Source organism: Lonchura striata, chromosome Z (genome assembly GCF_050655825.1).
Source record: "Lonchura striata isolate lonStrDom1 chromosome Z, ASM5065582v1, whole genome shotgun sequence".
In the NCBI taxonomy this organism is placed as follows: Eukaryota; Metazoa; Chordata; class Aves; order Passeriformes; family Estrildidae; genus Lonchura; species Lonchura striata.
In genome coordinates this window covers 30,970,490-30,996,477 of record NC_140740.1, presented here as the reverse complement: position 1 = coordinate 30,996,477, position 25,988 = coordinate 30,970,490, and the positions used below count along the sequence as shown (strand labels likewise).

Here is a 25,988-nt window from a genome sequence, read left to right as displayed (position 1 = left end):
CAATATGTCTACACATAGTGGAAAAAATGTGTAAACTGTGTCAAAGGCCTGGTGAGTTTCCAACATTTTTAGAAAAATATTTATTTAGCCTTATTACCAATGCAACACTTACATGTTTGCAATTTTTAAATATCTTGTCAATCCTATTAACTAGAAGTATGGGGACAAAAGTGCTCTAAGACTAGTGTTATTTGGTACTTTCCATAGCATCACATTTCTACTGTATAATTCTTGTATTTTTCTGCCTCCTGTATTTTATTACCTTTAAATTGCTATGAAGTTTCAGTTCTGCTGTGATATATTCCATATCCTGATATATTTTAAAACAAGCTATTTTTAGTAGTAAGCGTATTAAATGTCCTTATTCTAATTTAATCTCTTTGTTCAACATAGTAAGTTTTCTATTTCAGCATGTAATTCTTCTTCCTTTGATGTTTCTTCCTTCAGATGTTTGTATCCAATTACTTCTTTTCCCCTTACTTCACCTTAGCTAAGGTGGCATACATGATAGTGTTTAAGATTTTTTCTCAAATTTGTCCTTAAATTTATCCTCTAGCCTCTTATACTGATACTGCTTAGCCTAAAGCTACTTTTTTATAGTTGTCTAGCTAAATACAAGAAGTCTTGGTGTGATCACTTTGCTAGCAAATGACTGTTCTTTCTCTGCCCTGTAATGAAATAGAGGACCCTTACATGATCTTTTACTTCCCTGCTCTATATTTTTGTGAGCTGCCCCATCACAATCTGCATTTAATTAGTATTCTGAAGAATTTTCTATGCAGAGGTTCTAGTTTGACTTTTTTTCAGGTTGATTTGGGATGTAATTTAGTTTTATCCCAAAGCTTCCTTGTTTTTAAACAGTACATGTATGCATTCATAACCCTCACAGGCATTGTATCAATCAGGAATAAAATTGACACGTTTTCTTCCTGCTAAAGATTATTAATGAGAATACTAAATAAGTGTGTTTTTTCTAACTGTGATTTGAGAAAGAAGTACAAAACCAAAGGGAATTCATGCTTCAAGTTCTTGTTGTGAAGCAGTCTTGAATGTATGGAAAGAAGAATGCATTAATGAACAATCAGCAGTTTCACTTTGGCAAAAGTCAATGAAAGTGTTTTTAATGACAGTGACCTACCTGATCCTCCCTCCAGCATTGCTTATTCGAAATGATCTTCACAAAACAGTGCTAACATGTGCAGAATGCTGAGAAGCATTAAACCCATCCTGCATGTTGTGATGACTAATTGAAAGGAACAGCTTGATGAATTTTCTAGTTCAGTTGTCTGACTTTTGCAGAGAAACTGCATTTCTGAAACACAGCAAGCTGAGACCAAGAAGTTGTTGCCTTTAGCAGTGGATCTTTGATCTAGCTCTTACTGATGTTGCATAGCTGTGAATTCCTCAAGGAATGAATGATGAAACAAATGATGAAACACCAGTTCTGGGTTATATTACTTGCAGATCAGGATGATGGAGCAGAAAAATTATCACTGTCCATATTTAACCCTGCAGCTGTGTTACATTGCATTTCCTTGAGCTCATGCTTGTGTTTATTCCTTGCATTGCTTTCTTCAGAGCAGTGCTGTTTGTGTGTTTGTGGGCCCTAACGGTGATGTATCTTCTTCAGTGAGACTAAGTGTCACTCCTTCCTGCCAAGCAAGTGGAGGTGAAAGAAAGGAAACTAATTGGTGCTCTTGGGAATCTGCAGTTAAATACTGTCCTCCTGTGTGAAATTTCTACATTTAAGAGTGCTAAAAACCAACAAGAATTCCAGAGTTCTCTGTGAGCTCAGGAGGTGGTTGCAAGATCATCAATGAAGGATGTTGAATTCCTCATACAGCTAGTGGAGAGAAGGAAAATATTCCAAAGGTTGTGTCCTGACAGTTGTGTATAAATTGCTTGTACTTTATTGGATGTTATTTTCCTACAACAGCCAGATATTTATCTCCCTGCCTTAGTAACATTGCTGTAGTGATCTGCAGATTAAGAGTGAAAGGAAATGAAAGCAAGGACAGCCCGCAAATGAAAAAGCATTCTGTTTCAACAAGCCCTTTTTTTCCCAGACAGAAGGGAAAGCTTTTTTCCTTTAAACTTTGCTTCACCTTAGTGTCAAGTGACTGAAACACAGAGTGAAGCAGAGAGAGAGAGATGGATAATGGGGTTAGTTCAATTTGGCCTTTATTTCCAAGGTTTGATCAAAAACTGACTACATGATTTGAGGAGAATTGATTTGTTGTTTTATTTAATTTTTAAAAAAATAGTAATTACAGTTTATAAGAACATTGTCACAATGCCCTAAACTTGTGAAACATTGTGACAGAACTGGGTACAGCATTAGTACAGTTTCTAAAGAAATAATATATTATTTATACAGTTCATATCATCAAGAATAATTTTGAAGTGTTTTGTAAATAATGGTTCCTGTATGCAAACCTACAGAGTGCATATTGTCTACATGTGCAGGTACTATGCACAGGCCATAGTGTCTTGGCATAGGCCAAATGACCTATGACAAGACACTATATTTTAAAATTACTTTGAAATTGCTGATAAACAAAGTTGCCTTTATTAGATTGTGGAGCAAAGGTGGCTGTAGCTGGGGGAATTGGAGAGTCAGGGGTTTTCTTGGGAGATTGGTATCAGGACTGGGAGGAAGGAGTCTGTGGTGTGGACTAACAAGGAATAAATACTGGATGGGAATGAAAGGCTGATATTTAGTGTTAAAAACCTGAGAGCATGTGATGTTAGTGTGAGTAAGTGACATGCTCTTCTCAGATAAACCTCCTGAGATCACTTTTCTGATTCTTATCATGTTGATTTGTTAATTTCAATCTGATGTTGATTGTTGGTGTTGATTTTCCCATCTTACTGTCTAAGATATTAGGAATTTCAGCAGAGAATATTTTAACAGTGTTCATGTTTTTAAGCCAGATATCACCCGCCTCTTTTACATGGAGACAAACACTGATGCACTGATGCACATGCTGTGATGCACATAGAGCACTGGATAAGTCAATGTCATAACTCAGAAAAGAAAAAAAATCTCCAACAAGTGAAAATTTGAAGGGAGATTACAAGTGTAAAAGGGAAACTTCAAATGTACAAGTAATTTTTATTGTACTGTGCTGTTTCTATGTAAGTGTTGTCCTTCTTGGCCGCAAGTCAGTGTGCAGTACAATGAAATAATGCTGCTTGTTTAAAACCCAGGAATTAAGTCTACTGCTCTACTTCTCTGGCCTTCTCATCTATCAATATAGGTTTTGAATAGAGCATGCAGCCATGGCTTTGCCTGAGGTATTTGCATTTCCTGAGAGTGGAATATTTTCTTTTTGCAATGCCAGAACATCCCAAGCTGCTGAAGACTTGTGTTGAGGTGATATTGATGCTACTGATGGCTATAATTATACATGTAATTGTAGCTGTGACTTTCTACTCTCCATGGGCCTGTTTTTAACTATGTATGATGCTTTCTTTGGTTCAAATGTTCAGCCTTGTCCAACTTGTGCCTTGTCCAACAGAGTCAAGTGGGGCTGATAAGTAGGGTGATCTTTTATCATATTCTCAGTTTCTGTTGACTTTTCTACTATGAGGGCCGCTTGAAACATGATATCTTGAAGGTGCATATCTTTTCTTGCTTATTCCAGTTTTATGAGTAGAATTTTACAATTTTTAGTTTCAGTCTGAGTTAGCAATGTAAAATGCCTGTATTTATCCTAAGCATTTTCTCTTAAGTTCATGTTTCAGCAGATCCATAGCTAGAAGCAGCAACCTTACAAAATCCTGTTGAAAGAGGCCCCAAATCCTTTTCATTTCCATCTACTTTAGGGTCATAGTCCCATGTAAAAAAAGATGCAGAATTTCAAAGGCTTCAGCTTCTCTGCTCTAATACGCTGGTCACCCAAAGACATTCACTTCACTCTTACCTCCTATCTCCAGAATAAGAATGACTATGTATGTTGTCTTACCTGGAAGCTCAGGTCATGATAGCAATCAAATGAAAAAATATGTGTGTAAATATCCTTCTCTCCCTCACCACAAACCTGTATTAAACCTGTATTATTTAATGGCCAGTTTTACCCCATCATGTTGGTAAAATCATCTGTGATTTCCCCTTTTAGATCCTTGACCTTCTCCATGAAAGTTAGACTTTACAGAATGTGGCAGATCTTGGCAGAACAGAGATCCTTCTAGATCAGTACTGACATCTTCCTGGGATCTGTAGTACCTGTTCCACCCTCCACTGGACCTGTCGCTTTCCTTCTGTGCTGCATCCAAGTTCCTAGTCTTTTCCTCTGCTTCCAAACTGCAGAGGTCGAGGCTGAAAATACAGTGTTGTTTTTCAGTCATTACCACTGGTGAAAAATACAATTAGTAAAGTACCTGCTTGGATTAGGATTAAAGAACTGTTTGGTCTTTGTTTGCAGGACTGAGGAAGGCAGATGGGAGCCAGCCTGGTGCAGTGCAGCAGGGTTGGTTAGCCAGGAGGTGGCAGCTGAAGCACTCCTTTGCACTTGGAGCAAAACCCAGCAGTAAGAACGAAAACCAGCCTGTAAATAGTGCAGATCCTGACTTTCTGCATGGGAAAATGCTGTACTTAATTAAGGCCGTGCTCAACAGAAAAGTCCTAATGGATGTCTGTTTTTATGCAATCACCTCAAGCAGCTCTCAGCCTTTGCATTAATTCTGAGTATTGTTGTGTAGTTGCATTTGCAATTAATTCAAAGCTTGGAAAAAAGTGCTTCTTTGCATGGCTGTGTCTTTTCTGACTGGCTTGAAAATTGCTAGATAAATGCTGAGTTTTGAAGGATGGAGAGCCTGTTTTAATTATTTTGGTGTTTCCAGAGGCTAATGTCCAAATCTGTTGCACCTGGAGTGCCACAGGTAGTCAGAATATAATGCTCCAAATGGCAATGATTTTAATCTTGCCGGTTGGGTTTAAGTGGTGTCAACACAGCTTCCCCATGACTACCAATCTAGTCTATATATAAATAAATAGGCCCAAAATTTCTATTAAGTTTGCAAGGTAACATGAGTAAGGAGAAATCAAAACACAATTCCTGAGGTAGCCCCTGGCTATTTTATCCCTTACTGAGTAGAAGCTTAATATTAGAGGGTGTTGTCAACCAGCCAGTTAATCTTATAGAGGAAATAGCTCTTTCAGATGCTGGGGTTAACTTGTTCAAAAACAAGCTACAGTTTGGTCTGACTTCTTTTTTTGGAAAGAAATTACACAGACAGCTAGAATCATAGGTGTTTAAAAAAATTTTCACTGTTACTGAGATGGAACAGCTAGATGAGGATTCCTGTTTTTGACTAAATTTTCAGAACTGGCAGTCCTTCAATTGTATAGTTTTTAAAAGGGCAAGTTTTACAATTGAAAAGGACACTTTTGTTCCCTATTAAACTCAAACTGACCAAAACCAACCAGCAAACCCAAGAAAGAAAAATGAACAAGAAATGCTGCCCTCCAAAACACCAAACCAAAATCACCACTCCCTCTGCCCCCCTTGGCCCTCCCAAACCCTACCAAAGAACAACAAACCAAATACCAAACACCAAACCAAACAAACACAAATCCTGGTGTCTGAATTGGAATCTGTGCTTCTCCACTGGTCTGAAGACTATCACACTGCTGATAGGGACCTTCAGGACTTTTGTCCTGTAATGTCCTGATTGCTTGCAGCTTCAGGTCCTGTCCCTGTACACAGAATGAAGATGTGTTTAAATCTTTTATATGCTGGAGGCATAGTGGTGACACACCTGTGCCACCTTGTTATGTCCACTGAAATGGATGCAACAACAGCAAGTTGGAGAACTCTAGTACCCAATCAGGTGTCTTTCAACAGCAAAGTCTTGGAAGTGTCCACAGGAATGTTTCAGTTCTTGAATGACAAGGTTAGATGCATAGCAAATGTTGCTCACTCCATGCCAAGTTTCATAGCCAGCATAATTTTAAAAAGTGTTTTTCTACTTGGTGAATATTGATAGCAGAATAAATACTTCTACATGAAACATTTTTAAAAGATTTGCATAATGAACCTGTGTAATACTGCTGCAAATTCATGAAACATGCCTTCAGTACATCTTTCTTTGAAGTATTTTCTCTTCCACTAAGGTCATCTCTTGTTTCCTCCACTTTCCAGTCTAATGGGAAAAAAACCCAGTAAAATCTCCTCCAAACCACCCTCCTTGTTCTTAGTCTAGTTAAGACTGTCCTGATGTCCCAGCAGAATGAGACTTAAGTGACGCATCCATCAGGTGTGCTTTGTGCAGAAGATGATTTCCTGTCAAAGCCACTGGACTGGGGAAGAGACAAATCTGGACCAATCCTCACATCCCTTATAGCCTGCTCATTTCTGGTGCTGAAGTGGGATTTGTATGCACATCACAGGGTTTCCAGGGGATGAAGTCTAGTTCCCAGGCATTAGTCCTGAGCTGCTGGGAACTGTCCATTTCTGTGCTGTTGTGACTTTGGTGCTCAAGAGAAGCGGATTGAAACAAGGATGTCACCTGGGGGCACTACTGTAGCCAGATATTCATGTCTTGTGTCATTTGCATTGGAAAGTTTATGTTTCTAGTAAAGCTGCTCTTTATCAGAAGATTTCTTTTAGCCCGACTACTGGTTATAATTTTGAATGATCTATGCCCCTGGGCAGAAAGACAGCAGCAAATTAATAATAAAGAAACTTGATTTCCTAGGTTGCTTACTATTGAAGGTAAGTTTACTTTATTTGATGAGCCAAACCTTATTTTATCTTTAAAAATTTCCTGCAAAACAGTAACTAGTTCCATGTGAGTTTTGCCAAAGCAAATATTCACATAATTTTATCTTGTGAGGTAAGCTGATATTCCATCACTTTGTTTCCAAATATGCTTTCTACATCAAAAAGAAAGTCTGTATCCAAGATGAGTTTCCAATATCCATGCCTTGTTGCAAGAGACAAAAAATGCTTTGAGAGCATTTATTTCACTCATTTCTGGAATTTACCCTTACACCAAACAGTTAAATCTCTCTTTGGTTTTATTTTTTAGTAGGTAAGGGGAAATAAAAGAGGTAAAAAACCAGCTCTGCTTATGTTTTTGATATCAAATGTGCTGTGATAGAGTTGAAATGAAATAGTAAATAGGTTAATTAAAACCATTGACAGAACAGAAATATTGCTATTTGTGATATCCCATATGCCGAGACTGTTGTGAGAGTCATGGGACATTGTGATACCTTACACAAGTCTTATATTTGGAAAACCCAGGTAATTTCCATCTTTTCTTCTGCACTTGTAAAAGGACCAACTCAACAATGAAAATGTACCAAACGCTGTGTCATGGAAGACTACTTTGGAAAGGAAGGCACTTAAAGTGTTTTCTAGGCAGGGCATCCACTGTTCATGCGAGAAGGATTTTTATCAGTCTCATTTATAATATTTATCATATTTATCATATCTATCTGTCTCAGATCTATGGATGATGCAGAGTTATAAATGTGGCTGCTGGGGGAGAAATGACCAACTCAAGAGGACTGTTCTAAAATCTGATATTTGAGCAGTGTATCTTACTCAAGTGATGTGCTGACTTATTAAAGTGGTTTTCTGATACTCCCCTGTAACATTTCTTGCTTGCATCTATGAAGCTTCAGATGTTACAGTATACCATCATGTCATTGAAGTACTGACTTCAATGATCAAACTTCTGTTTATTTCAATGGTACAAGGTTAAGGCCTGGATATCTGGGTGAATTAATGTACTGATTTAGCAATCTACTTTTTACCCTTGAAGGATCATGCACAAAAAAAACCCCAAGCCAAACCAACCAACCAACCAAAAAATTAATTAATTTCTTTCTGCATTAATTAATTTACATAGAAACAAAGAATGTGTTCATGTGAGTTCATGTGTTGTATTCCTGGCACTGACTGACAGATTTTACACACTTAGATTTTACAATCTCTCTGCCCAAATTTTCAGCTATTTCCCTGGCAGATATGAATTAGCAAAGAAAGATTGCAAATTATGAGCAGAGATAGGACAATGAGATAGGACAATGCCATGATCCACTGTTTGTGACATTGGAACAAAGAATAATTTATTAACTTAATTGATCACCTCACTTTAACCTCTAATTTCTAATAGAACAAGGTTGTATATAGTATCAATGACCTAAGTGTTACTTTTTGAACCTGTTTTAAGTAGCTTTTGGATAAACATGCTACATTTCTGATAAATTATATAGTTTTTTGGTGTATTTCTCTTTCTCATTTTCTGTTTTTTTGATTAGCCAGCAGGACTTCAAATTTCTACTGTGACTCAGTGTCATTAGCACTTGTTTTAGATACTGGAGCCTGTCCAGGGCAGGATTTTATTTCATAGCAGGTGCTTCATCATGTGACTGTAAAATCTGGGATGCAAACAGTGAAGAAATTCTCAACTGTGTGTGTTCCTAGAGCTTTAACTTAACCATTTGTGTAACTCTTTACTTACTGACTTCAAGTCACTCATCTCAGAGGTCTGTCAAAGCTCTTCCAACAAGATGGTCCCTCAGCTGAGGTCCCTGCTTGATGTTGGAACTTGTTGTTTTGGGAAATACGACACTGTGAGAAATTAAATTAGGGTCCTTTGAGATGCACAGATTAGGGAATCTAGTAACTAAATTCTACCCTATGTCTAACTTTCTCTCCTGTTGATCTCTGCAGGCTGATGTCACCTTTAAGTGACTCACAGCTTACAGAAGGGACTTCCCAGTTGTTGTTATCTCCTTCTACATCATGTTATGTAAATGGATGTGAAAATGAGTAAACCTGGTTTTGATTTTTTTGTTTATACACTCTGTCAGTGGTATGAAAAGGAGCAGACCTGCCACTGTGTTCCAAAACACCTGAGACTCCCCCGTCCCAGTTTACAAGAGAAGTTCAAAAAAATCCATGAATACCTGACAAATTTCTGGCTCCATGAGGTAAAGTCCACAGAGAGGGAGTGGTACATTACTGAAAATATATATAATGATCAAGTACAGCATAGGGTATGTTTAAATAATGACTTCTTGTAAATTTTTATTGAAAATTCCTCTATTTGTCCAGAATTGCTCCCTGAGGTCACTTTCAAAAACCTTGGAGAAGTACCAGATTTGAAAGCAGACATCTGATTCAAACATTTTGCAGCTCAGAAATAGAGCTATCTTCTTAGGAAGAGAAAAATTTCCATAGGGACTTGCTATAGATTGTGGCATAATTTGAATTGTGGCAGTGATAGTCTTTGGCTCTTCCCTGTTTAAGTGATGCTTACAGAGCAATTAATTCTACAGCAGCCACCAATATTTTCCCTGGATAGACAGTGATAGAGATGCACCAGAAGTCTAGAAGACTACACCCAGTTGAAATCCCCAGATTACAAACTTTTTGGGAACCAATCTAGTTAATCTAATGGTAAGGTTTCCTGCCCCCTTTCTCCACCTTTTCTTGTGGTAAAATGAGTTTTGCAGTTCTGGTGGATGCTGATCTGGGCTGATGACAAAAAGACTGCTGAAGTCCAGTGGAGAAAGGAGGGGATGCTGGGGAAGGACTAGAAGAAGAGTGAGAGGAGATTGCATGTTAGTGTACTGCAGTATAGAAATGAATTTAAGGAGAAAGACTACAGAAAGATATAGAAACCGATAAAACAAATTGATGTTTGAACTTCAACATGGTGGCAAAACCAGATTTAAACAGATCTATTAAAAAAACTCAAAGCAAAAGAAGAGCAAACAACTCTGCTAATTTTTTAAAATGTATATTTTTCTTTAATTTTTCTTTGTGTTTCTTCTCCTTTTTAATTCTGTTTTGTTCAGAACTGTGTAAATATATCCTCAAATTTTGGATTTTGTCATTCTAATCCTGCAAATCCATCTCTCAGCTAAGCATTAACTACTCAATGAATTATCTGTAAAGAAATCCAGAAGATTTCAGTGCAATAAAACATTCTACTGTCTTGATCATATTATGTAGGAAAGAAAATTGAACTCTTGGACAAACTTCAGACTTTATAATGGATTTATGTGTTTTATAACAGCATTAGTAATTTGTTATGTTTTCATTTATTTCTTATATATCATACATGATGGAATGAAATATTAGAATATCCTGAGTTAGAGGGGACCCACAAGGATAATTGAATCCAGTTCCTCATTGTACACAGTACAGTCCCAAGAGTCAAGGGCTTGAGAGCACTGTCCAAATGCTTCTTGAGCTCTGTCAGGCTGGTGCTGTGAACACTTCTCTGGAGAGCCTGTTCAGTGCCTAACAACCCTTTGGGTGAGGAACCTTTTCCTCATATCCAAACTAAACCTCTCACAATTTCAGACCATTCCCTCAGGTCCTATCACCACAGAGAGGAGATCAATGCCTGCCCCTCCTCTTCCCCTCCTGAGAGTTGTGACTGCAGTGAGGTCTTCCCTCAGTCTCCTCCAGGCTGAGCAGACCAAGTGACCTCAGCCACTCCTCACACGGCTTCTCCTCAAGGCCCTTCACCATCCTCATGGGCCTCCTCTGGACACTCTCTAACAGCTCAATGTCTTTTTTGTGTTGTGGTACCCAAAACTGAACATTAGGCTGCCCCAGTGCAGAGCAGATCAGGACAATATCCTCCCTTGCCCAATGGCAATACTGTCCCTGACACTCCCCAGGACAGGGTTGGCCCTCCTGGCTGCCAGGGCACTGCTGGCTCTTGTTCAACTTCCTATTGACCAGGACCTCCAGGTCCCTCTCTATGCAGTTTCAACTCTTTTAAAATAAAGAATGCCATTCCTTTAAGAAATTAGAAAAGTAACTTTACATTTATTCACTAACCAGAAAAAATTGTAGATCATGCTAGATTAAAAACCTCCCTAAGCTGTCAGAGTGGTCAGATGCAAATTTTCAACTACCATTCTTCCCTTCCCATGAGACTGAGAAAGGGGAAAGTTAATGAATATAAATTATAATGTGTTCAGTTGAAAACAAATGGCTTAACTGCATACAGAATACCAGTCAGAAAACTCATGCATTTTCCACACTCTAAAGCTTCAAAGAAAAGTATACAGCTGGCACCTCTGTATGTGTAGATGAAGCTGAAAATGTGATAAGTGGAATGAAATTAATCTATTGTGTCCTACAATGTTTAATGTCAATATGGCCATTAGAATTTTTATTGAAATGTTTTTGGCTTTTTCTGGTTTTAGTCTGTTCGTTGCCAACAAACATATTTTGAGATCTATACATTTAAAGTTGACAAAAAGAATGGAAAGGACAAAGAATGTAAATTAATTTGAGATGCTTGTGACTATGGCTTCTGATGGGTAAAGAAGACTATATACAATTATTTTGTTTAAACATGGAGAAACCACAGCATAGAGACTTTAATGATTTTGTGCAAGTATTCTGAGGAATGTATGAGACTGAATAGCTCATAGTCCCAACTCTACAGTCTGTTCCAGTGAAGCTCCAGTCCAGCTTCAGGAATGAGGCAATATAACTCAATTTAATTGAACAGTTGAGTGACTTTCTATTTGAAAAAGTGTTTTGCCAGCATCAGTCTCTTTGATCTAAAATAACATCCAATCCAAACAGTTTCCACGTACCTGAGGACCCTCTTTTATGTAATAGGACTACTGAAGGTTGTACTGCAAGGCACCTCTAGCTGCTTTATATTTTTACATAAAATACAGGAATCTGAGCAGTTTAAACACTTCACAAACATAAAATGAGCAAAGTCTTAATTTCCCCAGTCACAGATGATATCAGGCAGACATGAAGGATCCTCCCCAAAGTCTATAGTACCAAATATGCATCACAAAATTCTAAATTTTGTGTCTCTCTGCTGCTACTTAGTATTTGGAATGTGTTTGTTCTGGGGATGTTACCTCATGAGGTCTGAGGGGCTTGTGCTCAGTGTTACGCCTGCAGTCACTGTGTGCCTGCAGAATGCTCCAGACTTGTACATGTAAGTCACAACGAGCCACAAGCAGCAAAGCTTAGCACAAGCCAGTGGTTGCTGTTTTCTCATGCATAGCCTTGAGAGAGTCTGGACACAGAATAACTAATTGACAGAGTGCTTTGATGATCTTAATACAAGTCCTTTCCCGTGGGTATCTTTGCTTTTTTAGAAGTAGTATCTGAATTCTGTCTGAAAATTTTCATGGGGCTCGTTTCTGGTGTGGTACATGAGAGCAGAGTTTGGTTTATTTCCTGACATCTCTCTGTGGGAATTGCTATTAATGCAGCTGATTGTACTAAACCAAATTTTCCTGCCCCTGCTGAAACTCTTTGGTAGGTTGTGTCTAATATGTTGTGAATACTGCCTTTACCCTCATATCTTTTCAGGTTTCCACTTTATATCACTCTTTCTTTATTGTCTTGCTAGGCTTGCTAACCTTTTTCATCCTTAAGTAACCTAGATAGAAAGAATCATTTCTGGCTTTGGGCCCGTAGAAAACAATTTCTGAACTTTTCAGCATGAATATGAGGAAAGGGAACTGTAGCATATGAAACACTTTATGGGCTAAATCTTGACAGATAGTATTATCTTTCAGGAAGAAATAAATGTGTTCACTACCATAATGTGCTGCTTTCTCTGCCCCAAATTCTATTTTTATTTCTGTTCTCCTTAGCAGAAAAGAACAATAATAAAACATTAATTTTACTTTTCTTTTTTTCCTGTTTGAAATATTTTCTAGTCTAACTCCAAAGAGCAAGCTGCAAATAGAGATGAGGTCTTTGTAGAAGACCACCTGCTGATCCTCTGTGAGGCAGCTTTACCCATCCTGAATCAGCTAGATCTCTTGGCAGTGCTACCTTACTCCTTTCAGGTGAGAAGTGGGCTGTTCACAATTACACTTGACTTATTTCCTGGCCCAAATTTTTTATTTTTTCAAGTCTTCAGTTTTCTTGGTTAAGCTTGACATAGAGACTAACTAAAAAAACTCCAAACTAATCACAATTGAATTTTACGGTCAAAAGCATTGAAGGAGTTGCCCTGACTGAGCCATGGCCACAGAGAAGATGGGAGCAGAGCACCTGGGGACATTCCTCCTGCCTCCAGACTGGAAATGGATTTAGTGGAAGACGTCATTGCACGGACACAGCAGTGCTCACTGTGTTGCTGCCTTGCAGCTGGTCCACCTGAGCTGGCACTTCATTTGTGCAGAACTGCTGGCTCAATCCTCAAAATGCCAAAGAGGGATTACTGTGAACTCCTTTTTGTTTTCACAGGAGTGAAAATATTTGGAGTGATAAAAGAGACATTGTGCAGAGTCACAAGCACATCTACTCCCACCCCCTTCATAGACTCTGAGGGTCACTGGATGGGTTGAGTTGAGTTGGGTTGGGGAGGACCACAGTGGGTCGTCTGGTCCAACCTCCCAGCTCAAACAGGATCAAACCAGAGCACATGGCACAGGGCTGTGTCCAGAGAGCTTTTGGATTTCTTTAGAGAAAGAGACTCCACACATCTCTGGGCAGCCTGTTCCAGTGGTTGGTCACTCTCACAAGCAAAGTCTTTGAAATGTTCTATAAGGTTCTGAGCACTAATGAGCCAAATGCCACTAAGCTCTTGTTAGATTATGCAAAATTCATGCCCTTGCACAAATGGATTGTGTTACTTTGCCTAGCTAAGTTCCAGGAATCATGATAATGCTATCATTTTACAAGATGAAAACAATGAGGAAAATGGGTGGGAAAAGGAGAAGCATTTTTAAGCACAAACAGATATATAGAGACAAATTTCAGTTGGAAGTTGTTCCACTTTTTATCCACAAGGGAATGAATCAGATAAATTGCACCTAATTTTTTTCAAAGATAGTAATTAAATTTTTGTATCAGATAACACCATATTACCTGAAGAAAACTTTTATTCCAGTATCAAGGAATGATTTTATTAGAATTGCATTTTAATGGAGAATATGTTAGTTCATTATCAAGTATTGCATTTCATGGTTTGTGTATTCTAAAAACACTCTTGCTCTAGAAAGTTTCTTTTCAGATTCAGGCCACCTTTTTGAAAAGCTTTGTGTGAAGATGCTCTCTTTTATTTCTTTAATATGTCCCTATTTGTGTGATCTAGATAGCAGTCTCTACTGAGGAGGCCACAGTGTGCAATGGGATCTCTTACAGTCAAATACCTAGAATCCTGTACCATTATTCTAAATGTAGAAACGAAAGATAACGCATTTTTTGGGGGGTTTGCTGTTGGTTTTTAAATTTTATTTCTAGAAAATAATAAATAGTTGCTGTAGGGGTAGTAAAACCAGGAAGAACAGAATATGAATTTTATTGGTAATGGAAAAGGACCCAGAGGCTTTGGGATATTTCTTTGAGCAGAGGATGCAATTGCATTAAGGCAAGACTTCATCAGTTGACCATGATGTGAAGATAGTAGGTATGTGAGGAAAAGGCGAGCTGAATATCCTAAAACTTACCTTGAACTGAACTTGTACTGCTTCTATTTCTTCACCAAGGTGTTTATGATATTTATTGACTCTGCATATTAAATGAATCTCTGTAAATTTCAGTTATCCTTCATACTATGCTACAATTTGGCCTCAAACTCATAGATTGAATTTGTTGTTTTGTCTGTATATTTGTCTACATTTGTCTACATATTTCTTTCACAGAAACTTTGCAGGTAAATGCAGCAACCGTAGGATACTTGCAAATAAATAAAAAAATAATACAATGCACTTTCTGTTAAGGATCTTTTACAGCTAGCTGAGCTGAAATGTGACTTAGTTTAGGGTACTGGGGTAGAGAGAACATAAGTATTTAGCCTGAATTATAGTTCTATATGTATTTTATGATCTATCTCTCTATCTCTCTATCTTTCTATTTTACAAAGATTTGCCTGGCTCAGGATATTGATCAGAGTAATGAAGCAACTATCCTTTAACCATTCTTTTAATAAAACACTGTAATTGAGCAGGGATGATTTTTATCCAAAATTATGTTAGAAAATTATATAGCTGCCAGTATGTTACACTTACAGGTTCCCGATCTCTTTCATTGACTTAAGAGCTGTTGAACTTCCTGACTAATATATTTTTATCATAGTTTGGTTCCTTTTTATTTAAGCAGCTTTTGTCCACGTCATTAGTCTATTCCTTTCCACTTGCTCTGTGAAGATTTAAAGAAAAAAACACCAAAAAATCATATGGAAAAAAACTGTCAGTGGCATGGCCTTCCTAGCTTTACTGAGAGCAGTAAGTATTACTGTTACCAAAGGGAAAAGGGTGCTCATCTACAAATTATCGAGTTTCATGGAGGAACCTGTGGTAGAGTGAATGAGCCCTGCTTTAGAGACAGACACGTTCTGCCTCTGCTGCCCTGCCACAGGATCAGCTCACATGATCTGTGTGCAAAGGCATCTGTTAATCCCTTTTGTGTGAGGGAAGGCTGTTCTGAGCCTAAAATGAAATAAAACTGGTTCAAAGGAAATGAAGAGGAAAACTGGAAGAATCAGCTTCATTGAAGAGTTTTAAATGAGCCCTAGGGCATTGTCACTTCTTTTGTTTACACAGAATGAGAGGTTGTTGTTGTTTGGAGTGCAGTGCTGTTCACCTCTGAAGGATCTGGTCTCATGATCTATAAGATGAAAGGTCTGTGGTTTGCTTGGCTCTTAAGACCCTTGCTTCCTGCCTCTGATTTTCTGGCAGCTGAAGGTACAGGGGAGTAAAGCTTTCTGAAGAAGGCTGTTCTCTTCAAGAGAGAAAATTGTAATTATTTCTGATGAAAGGATTTTAAAAGCTTTCATTATAGGACCACTGCAGAATGGTTCTGAGTCTTAAGACAGGGGTTACTGTCTGATATTCTTTACAATCTTCTGGCTCCTTCAGGTTTCTGGTGGGTTTTTTTTTTTTTTTTTTTTTTTTTTTTTTTTTTTTTTTGTGTGTGTGTGTGTGTGTGTGTTTGGCTTATTTGGAAAACTTCAAACAGTTTGGTATCTCTGAGGAGGAAAGGGAAGGAGCATGTATTTCTTTGCTCACAGGCCAGCCCTTTATTTTGAAATAGTTGTGCATAAATACAGGAAAAGGAGTTCAGGAGCTTCTGCCTTCAGAAAAAGCTGGTTGTGGACAAAGGAACAATATTCCCTAAGACAAATATTGCTGAGGAGAAATTATTAGCAGCATGTCTATCAAGCTGAAACTGATGCTGGGCTTTCATATCTAGTACAAAACTTCTACTGCTATCTAGATAATACAGACTGGATATAGCTAACATAATTTTGGTGTTTAATTCCCATTGAAAAAATATTCTCTTTGAGGATAAGATAGAGGATGAGTCATATTTTACTCAGCACATAAGTGTTTATTTTTTTCTAGGAGAAAATATTTGCTTCTACAGAAAGAGTATAAGTTACTTTTCTTTTCTTGTTGTGAAGTACCTATAGAACAAGAAGAAACCAGTCTGTTGAGAACATATCACATTCCACACAAGAAGAATGTAAGCTTTAGGGACTTTGAAAAGAAAGATAAATAAACAAAACAGCAACATGCCTTTTGGAAAAAAAAAATTAAATGTTGCTCAGTTGAAATTGTTCATCATTAGCATCATCACAATGACCTTTTAAATCAGTCTGTAATATATTTCTATGATTTGTCCTATTTACTGTTCTTGTCATAAGATAATTCCTTGGGAGTGATCCATGTTTGCACAGCTATACTGACAATACAATTCTTTATTTGGATTCTTCTTGGGGTAATACAGTATCTTGGCCAGAACCATTAATAAACAATTTAACTGTATTTGTGTCATAATTTTGGTTCACTGCAGAAATAAAATTATTAGACTGGAAATAAATTTAACATCTTCTTCATTTTAAGATTTATTCTAATTAAAGTAATAGAAATATTAAACATGTGAGGGTAAACCTCCATTTTGGATACTACTATATTCCTTAAAAGTGAGTGAAGATTTTTTGGATTTATGTCACTGAAAGCTGAGCCTGGCTTTGATGGAGTCTTCTTGTTTGTCAAGATTTATAACTTCCTGGTGGAGAGATGAAAGAAGATGGATATTTTTTTCTGATGTCCTCCAGAAGAAGGCTTTTACTCTGATTACAGTGTTTCTCCCAAAATTCATAATGCTTTGTGAGTTGAAATGGTGCTTCAAATTCCTGGTAATTCACAATTGTGTGTTTGGGAGCTGGGGCCCTCAGGATTCCCAGATCTGTCTTCTGTGTCAGTGAATTATGTTGTCCAAGTAGAATATTTAACACTCATACATTAAAGCTAGGAAATGTAAAAAAAAAAAAAAAGTATCTCATAAATGGCAAAGAGAAATAAAGTCTGCATGGTCAATAATTAAAAATATAAATTAGTGCTTCACAGTGTTAAAAAATAAGCTAAGCTTTTCAATTTATTCATTTATAATAACAAAAAAGGAGCTTTTCCCCTGCAGACTCAGACATTTTACTGCAACAATCTTGTACACTTGCTACATTGTAGCTTTTTACTGGAGAGAATATAGACTTCTTCTTGAAAGAGTTTCAACAAGTCATTTCCTTAGTTGTTCTCTGAAGTATTCTTTACATCCATGAAGATGATTATGAACCACAAGACTAACATTTTAATTTTTGTCCATTTCTGCACTCCTGAGACAAAATGCCATAGCAACAAGGAGAATGGCAGTAAGGTCATGTGCTCATACCGTGCTCACTTGTGCTGTACTGTTCCAATATTCATTGCTAGATCTTACTATTATTTTCCTCTGGCAGGTGTAGTTCCCTGAAGCCCTGAAACTGAAAAAGCCCTGCTTTTGGCAAGTGGCAAACTCTAGTCACTTCACACCTAAGATGTGGTGTTAATAAAGGACTAGCAATTCTTTATAAAACTTTTTGCAAATTATTCAAATTTGATTTATTTAAAATTATGAAGGAGAGTAGTGAAGTTTTAATGAGCAGCTATGCTGTGCATTGTCTGTGCACAAAGCAGATGTAATGATGCATTATAAATGCTGAGAAAATTTAATCAGTGTAGAAAAAATATAATGAAATGGTTGTTTAAACACTGCAAAGCTAATGTTATAGTAATTAGTTCCCATTGAGCAAGACATGGTGCATATTATCTTGGCTGTGTTTGATTAGTGATCCTGCTTGTGACATCTTGTCTTTTCTTAATACTATTTCAATATAATAAAAAAAAAAAAAATAATCCTAATCCCAGTTAAAAATACAAAAACAAGAATGCCATAAAATTCAGTTGTTCTTCTCCTTTTCTAACAATCTGCATGAAAGTCTGCTCTTGATTTGCTCTGGCTATATATAAGAAGGCTGCTTGAAGACTCTCTGGAAGAACACTTGTGCTTGCAGAAAAAAATTGTTCTGTGGAGGTTGTGGGGGATTTTTTACCCTGAAAATAATACCAGCAATTACTTGTAATGATAGTCATATTTTTCAAAATGTCCTTGTAGAAAGTGGATTGGTGTATACTAAAGCTTAGCTATGTGTTTTTTCTAAGATTTCCTTTAGATGAGTAAGACATGGATTTCACCATTGGTTTGTCTCAGTTCTTCGGGGCCTGTAGGGGGACTTTTTTACTGATAGCTGTATGTCAGTCCCTAAAATGAAACATATAGAAAATTCTTAACATCAGTTCTTTTAGAAACATAAAGCTTGGATATAAATAAACAAGAGATTCTTATTAATCTTGTCTACTGATAATTATTTTTAGGAGCTGATTAGGGCTTTTGCATTAGGAACTGTCTTTAAGTCACAGAGATTCTGAATTGTGGCTGATGTCTTTTAATCACATTGGACCTTAAATGGTAGATGGAACTGAATTATTTTTGAAACCTTCAGTCAATGAGACTTACTCAAGTTTTTAATGTGTGTTCAGCTTCTACTGAACCCAGTAATGAAGGACTTATGAGAATTGAATTAAAAGCCATTAATTGAAAGTTTAGACTCCACTATCTCATAATACTGAAGAGCAGAACAGGAGGAGACTGTTTGCTAATGCTGAGTTGAAAGAGTAGACTCTAAAAGAAAAAAAAAAATCTCCCAGTAAATATAATGGAAAATATAACAGTAAAGTGGACTACATACCACTGCATTGCAAATTCTCTGCATGCTCAGGTCTTCATAAAAGCCAGAAGAGTAAAGATTTATTTCTCACTTTCAAGGAGCATGCAAACCATGCATGTATCTGCCTCCTAATGAACAATAGTAGTTAATTGTTATAAAACATGAACCTTGACTGTAATTTTTACTAGTAAATTGTGTACAAGACCTAAACTGATACTGTTAAGGTAAAGTCTGTTAATGGCTTTAGAGTCAGTAAAAATTTAACATGATGAAAATTGCTAAAAAGATAAAAGATCTTCAGTGAAATATTCAAATTTTTCCTTGTGTGAGTACTTGAAGGCTTTATCAACTTTGTAACAGTTGTACTTTGGATTTTGGAGACAGACTATTTCTAATTAATCTTTTTTAAATGATTTAAATGTTTTTAAAAAACACTTTTTTATGTTTTTGATTGATCACTCAGTTTTGTGGACCTGACATTATATATGTTTTGAATCCTAAGATACATAATAATATATGTTTGTACACTGCATATATATTACTCAGGGAAATTACCCATTCTTTTTGAATCTTTTGGATAATTTTGCAAAACTTTGATTCTATTCAAAGAAATTAAGAACCCACTATTTCAGAAGGGAGTAGCCCACTGATCTCATGTCTAGGTACAGTTGATACAATTATTACTGTTGGCATAACCCTAGAAATGAAAAATGATTTGGGGCTAATTTGAGAAATGAACAGGTGAAGCTGAAATAATTTAGGAGAAAGAAGAAAAGGAACAAGAGCCAGCTGCTCCAAGAATCATTGGCTTGTATCAGTGCAGCATATGGAAGGGCAAATCATAAGTGCATGATTTCATCATCTCTGTGGTGAAGGCTTTGCCTTCAGAACAGTACACAATTTTTGTTGTGAGTTTTTTTTGTTAATAAGGAGGATTGGGTTATTACTCCTCCAGGAGGATCCTGCAGAGTCAGAAAACAAGCCAAGACATGGCTTTTCTCCAGAAATGCTTTTTAGGTCATGGAGAGTCTTAAATCAATAGCCTCAGAGCTAAATTGAGCTGACAGTGAATCAAACTAATATTCATTTAAACAGTAAAATAAAAAACACCACACAGAAAAATCTGTATGCACTTACCTAAAAAGTCTATATACATTTACATAGTTAAACGGTATGGTTTTCCTTAATTCTCATGTTCTGTTTAAAGCTTTTTCTAAAATCTGCAAGATGCTTAATGCCTTCTATCTTTGTGAAAATAAATATTATGTCACTGTGATGCATCCTGCTTTGTTCAGAGACTATACTTTGAACTTACATCTGTAATTGAAGGCATGACATGAGGATACAGGGCAAACCTTATAGGCTGATTTATCTTTGTCAGAGAGGCAGCAGTGCTCAGCACTGAAATCCAGGATATACATTACTCTAAACAGAGCAATTTGTCAAGTAATTTCATTGACACAAATTGAAATGAAACTGAGTTCTCAGACTCTAGAAGTCACTTTGCAACAGGAAGAGTTCATTATCTATGTATACACAGAGGAAAACTGTTCCACAGTTGAAGTTGTGAGAGAGAGACATACACACATAAAACTTAAAACTCATAGGTCACACTTTCAAAGTAAACTAAAAGAGCCTACAAGCTCCAACTGTTCCCTGGCTAATAGCCCATCAGTTCCTCTGAAAATTAAAAAAAAGCAACTGTCATTGTAGTGAAGTCTATCGAGTGTTTCAGACTCTTTTCATTTACAGAAATGTACAAATTACCTGCTTCAAATCTTAGATCAGGCAAATGCCTTCTCATGAATGTGTATAAGAGTGCTGCGTACATATACATGGCATCCCAACCTAAGAAGAATGGTGATTTTTAAGGTTAATGTATTTTATTTCACCTATGGCCTACTTTCAAAATTTATTAGAGATATGCTCCTCTCTTGAAGGTGTGCTTACATTCAAGCCTATTGCTTCAGAAGCCTGATTAAAATCTTTCCTGGATTAAAGCACAGCTGTCAAGAAAGAAGAAGAAATCTGCTATGCAGGAACAAACTCCTCTTTAATTTGCACAGATACTGTTGGGAGGTGAAAAATGCATGGGAAAAGACAAGGAAAGAAAAGAAATAGTGATAAAATTTAGAGCTGCAGGGAAATTTATTTTACATGGGCAGTGTTTTATGGCAGGGGAACAAAACACTGTTGGTAGGCTAAAATTGTTGCAATGGGTGTCTGATCAGCAGTAACATCAGGATGGTCCCAGTGGTGGAGATTTGCCAGAGGGGAGGAATATTGCTTTCCATTGCAGAGTTTCAGGAGTACTTAGGCTCTCTTTTTTCAAATGCTGCATGTTGTCTCTGTTTTTACTTGTGAGGCCACTCGCTCTGGTTGAGCATGACAGTACTTCACGTCCACTTTGCATGTGTGTGGGAGATCCCAGGTGAAGGAGGACTAGTACTCAGGATTTATTTTTCTGCAGTGGCACCTCTTAAAGGCCAACTGAAATTAATGTGCAGGTTTGACTCTTATAGGTTGAAAGAGAAACCGATTGACTAAGAAATGAGTAATTTGAAAGCAATGAAAATTCACCCTGTTATAAATGAGAATTTATTCAGCCAGATTAAAAATAAAAATAATTTTATTAGCGGTCAAATTCTATCTAGCCAGCCATGGAAAAAGACAGAGCCGAGCCCAGGAATCGACCCTGGGTGTGCCACAAGGAGTCAGCCTCAGGAGAGGTTTCCCCTATGCCCACACACCTCCATCCTGGCACAAGCCGTTTTTTTATAGAGAAAATTCCACCTGAGGCCAAGATTTCAGCAATCAGTCTTTTCTTCTATTCAGAGTCCATAGGTTAATAAGATTTTCTTTTTTGGTGATGAGGAGAAATAATTTAATGTCTGGTATAGGTGAATTCCTAATGAGATTTTACGGGAAGGTTGCATTCACGTGGATCTGTCTGAGGATTTCCATGATATCCATCTTGGGCTGTTTACGCGATGATCAGCACCCGATGATCAACACCTGGAGTCCTGATGGGAGTCCAGACATAGCCAGGAGATGGCTTTTACTTGTAAATCAGTTTCCAATATACACCCAGTCTCACCTGCAAGGGTGGGGGGGAACTAATACAACGAGCATAATCTAACAAGTATCCAATATTACATATTTCATACAAGGAATGGTGCAAATTATATTTACTACACATAACAACCCTGATAGATGGAAATTACGTTTACTGTTCTCTATCTAGAAAATGTTTGGGTGAGGCATCCACTAGAGAGATAAATACAGATGGGTGGTATCCAGATGCTTTAGACAAATTGAAAATTTTAAAATATTAGGACCACTATTATCCTTTTCTATGCTTGCTTTTTCCCCCTTTATAATATGCTTCAGAGATGGTAATATTTCAGGTTGTACTTTGATAAATATAAGTCTAATGAAATTATTGGAAAACTGAGAATTACTTCAGGAGGATTATTCACTGCTCTCAATAAGGCTATTTTCTCTTCTCTTATGTTTTTTTTTATCAGAACTTCACTGATATTAGGGACACCACTGCTTCAACTTGGCTGTTTGCCTGAAGGGAGGGTGGCATGCTGTCCAAGATTGAGAAGCAGGATGTTTTCTATTGCCATCTGTGTAGCAGTTGTCCTCTGGGCAGTTTTCCTTATCTCCTGTTCATGGGCCCATCAACGTCTCACCACAGGACTCAGAGGTAACTCCTTCCAGGGACATTTTCTGTTTAACAGATGATCAAGGACTCACCAAGTGACTCAGAATGACATCAGACCATGGTGAGATGCTCTGCACAGGAGGGAGGGGCTAAGTGTTCCCTCCTAGAACCTGGGATTTTTTTTAGACAGAGAGGGACCTTCCCACAGGTTTCCAAGAGGACCCAGCTGGGGTTTCCACTGGACTGACTACACATTTTCTACAGGACCACTGCTCCGACAGAACCACATCTGCCACTCCAGGAGTATGGCAGCCACTCCAATTTGGACTGCTACCAACAAAGGTAGCCAAAAGGGTGTCAGGTTGTATTCTACTTTGTCTGTAGTTTTCCTTTTGTATTATTGCATGTATTTTGTTTCTTTCCCTTTTCCCAATAAATTGTATTTCTGACTTGGAGTCTCTCACTGGTTTTGCCTTCAAATCAGAACACATGCTCTGGACATCAAGGAAAGTTCCCTGGAAAACAAGGCAGGCCTGACTGATAACTTATTTCTTGTGAGTGTTCACAGTAGTTTTTATGATCTACTAACCTGCAAGTATTTGTTGGGACTATTTCTTAATATTATAATCTGTACAGTGTATAACCTGTTATTGTAATGTGTCTCAAAATTATTTCCCCACTAATTCTTTACTTCCAGAAAACCTGTTCAACTGAAGCCTTTCCTGTCAAAAACATGCTTTCTGATTGATATTTGTCACTAGGAAGAAAGCTTCCTTTGAACACTCTTATCCTGCTCTGATCCTGCAGATGTTTCTTTATGTGCTCCTAGTGGGTCTCCTAAAGTTTTTGTGTTGTTTGTTCTGAAACACAGGCAGAACAAAGCTCTGGTTTGCAAAGAGCAAACTGTGCCAAAAGCTGTAAGAGAAAATGTTTATTTTGTAAATGCAAATTCTTGTGCTACGCAGTATTCAAGGAAACAAACGTTAGAGAGATATTGCCATGGGTAGCTTAAAAAAAAAAAAATTCTGGAGTTGCAGTAAATAGTTATAACTAAATTAATAGGCTAGAGATTTCTGGTGATAAAAATGACAAATAGAATTTTCTCAGCTTGTCTAGGAATATTTATTCTTGTAAATGCACCGTGATTTAACCTCTGAGTAAAGTAAACATCTGATGAAACAACAAACTTATTAATATTGAAATGCCTGATGACTTGTTACTAAAAATACTCAGAATGCAAAAGACGACTTTTATGCAGTAGGATTATGAATTTCTCTTCAGTGAAAGTCTTAAATTATACTTAGACAATTAGGCCAGGTTATGGAGTGTACAGCAAATTGAATCAAACCGATTATTTAAATAGGAGGAAATTACATAATAGTTGCATGCTGTTGTAGATAGCCTTGAAATTGCAAAGGACAGCATAAGAAAAAGTAGACAACTTTGTTTTCTGAGAAAGAGAGAAGGTAGGAAACACTAAGGAGTTCAGATATTCATTCCGATAAGTATTCTTCAAGATTTAGAATTGTGGTCTGCATTTTAGAGTGATCTAGATTAATCTGGAGACTATTTGAAAAAGCCTTAATGATGTAGGTCAGAAGAAAGTGCTAGAGCAGCAAGTCTGATATAGACTAAGAAGCAAACCAATTTGTTAAATGGAAAAAAAACCCCAATGTGTTAAAAAATATTGTCCATAAATTTTTATTGAATTTTGATGAATTGCAACTAATGAAAAATATGCATATAAAAATAGAAATAAAAATACCATTACAACAAGCAAGAGAAGTTGTAAATCCAACTGTTGAGAAATCTTTTCCTAATACCTCTTTGGAACTATTTGTCAAGACTGAGACATTACAAGCCAGTCAAGTTCATTGGCTAAATTATACTTAGGACATTTGGAGTAGTTTAGTGGTACACTTAGGGGAATGTGGTGTTGTGATAAAACCCCTTTTCTTGATTACATGTAAACAATACACCAATAAAAATATGAGCTAGAGCTGTAATAATTATGGTTAAATATTGTAAATTTTTGAATTCTGGATATATTTAATGATTGTTTAGTCAGAACAAAAAAGAAAAGTTACTGTTCAAGCACTTTTTAAAATATTTAAAAATGAGACTCTTTAGTTATGGTGAAATTTCAGTTTGGAGGAGAGATACAGTCATTGTATAAAATTCATTGAAGTCCATAAAAATTACTGATGATGTTTTTCTTTCCCTAATGATAAAACATGAATATGTTTGTCATATTTAGAGCCCTAAATTGAAGGATAAAGTTAATATTATGACTGGATTGGAATTTTGCTGGTAGTTTCTAAATCAATCATTATTATCTCTTTGCTTTTATTGCAAGGAAAAGGGAAGACACCAAGCAGTCACATATTTACTTTAGGTTATAAAAAGCCTTATTTATCAAAGATAAATACAAGTATAAATAAAATTCAGGTGGAAAAATGTGAATAAAACTTTTGCTCTTACATTTTATGGGGAAGAGAAAAAACTGTAATAGTGTGTCTGAGGAAGAGCTCAGCTTAAATGGAGGTTTTCTGTTTCAATGGAGAAATAAATTTTTCACCTAAAACAATCAAAACATTAACAAAGAGGGGAAATATGGATGACTATAAAACCTTAAAAATTAGGGTTGTATAGAACACTCTTGAGGGAGTCTAGAGTAATTGTTTTAAAAAGGACAAGAGCACAAAAATATTTAAAATTTCCTGTATATAATAGACAAAGGATGGCAAAGTCCATTTATATATGGGGGTGCTAAAAAGATGATGCAGGGAAGGGACAAGTATTCATAACCATTTCTCTTCTGTATAAATAAATTAGCTGATGTGCCACTATCACACGAGGATGACGTACTGTCCTCTCATCCACTAAGGAGGATGTTCAATAACAATGTTTAAAGATAAATACTACAGACAGAAATCCTGGATGATTTGCTACAACCTAATACCAGTAGTTAAGATGTATTTCTTGCTAACATTAGTATCTAATAAATATGAAAGATTATAACACTTCTGAGAGGTATTTGAAGTAGACAAGGTTATGTGGGATACTTGTTAAATTGTGTTCAGCTTTAGGTGCTGTAATAGATACTGGATTCTATTGAACAAAACTGTAAAGCAGTAAGTTTCACATTTTCCTATGGAAAACAGGTCTTGTTCCAGCAAATTATAACTTTGCTTAAGGTAACCTCATAAAAACTACCTCAATGGCGTTCATTCAGTGAGATTCCATTTTTAAAATAACACTAAAATAACACTAAAATAATAAAACAGTGAATCAAGCA

At 36.8% G+C, this 25,988-nt stretch overlaps 1 protein-coding gene across 15 annotated transcripts in view; it reads left to right on the top strand.

The window, feature by feature from the left end:
* The window catches only part of DTWD2 (DTW motif tRNA-uridine aminocarboxypropyltransferase 2), a 121,202-nt gene that overhangs the window by 75,763 nt on the left and 19,451 nt on the right, over positions 1-25,988 (top strand). For 3 of the 15 annotated variants that reach the window (XR_014951527.1, XR_014951525.1, XR_014951532.1), the window contains 3 exons: positions 4,428-4,532; positions 12,683-12,814; positions 22,548-23,140. Coding sequence is in view for 4 of the 15 variants with exons in the window: in XM_085567479.1 (XP_085423605.1) it covers positions 12,683-12,901 (219 nt within the window). In the remaining 11 variants the exon portion in view is untranslated. Of the gene's footprint in view, positions 1-4,427; positions 4,533-12,682 lie in introns of those variants that run through there. The other 12 variants (XR_014951528.1, XM_085567478.1, XM_085567475.1 and 9 more) reach the window with 7 other exon arrangements.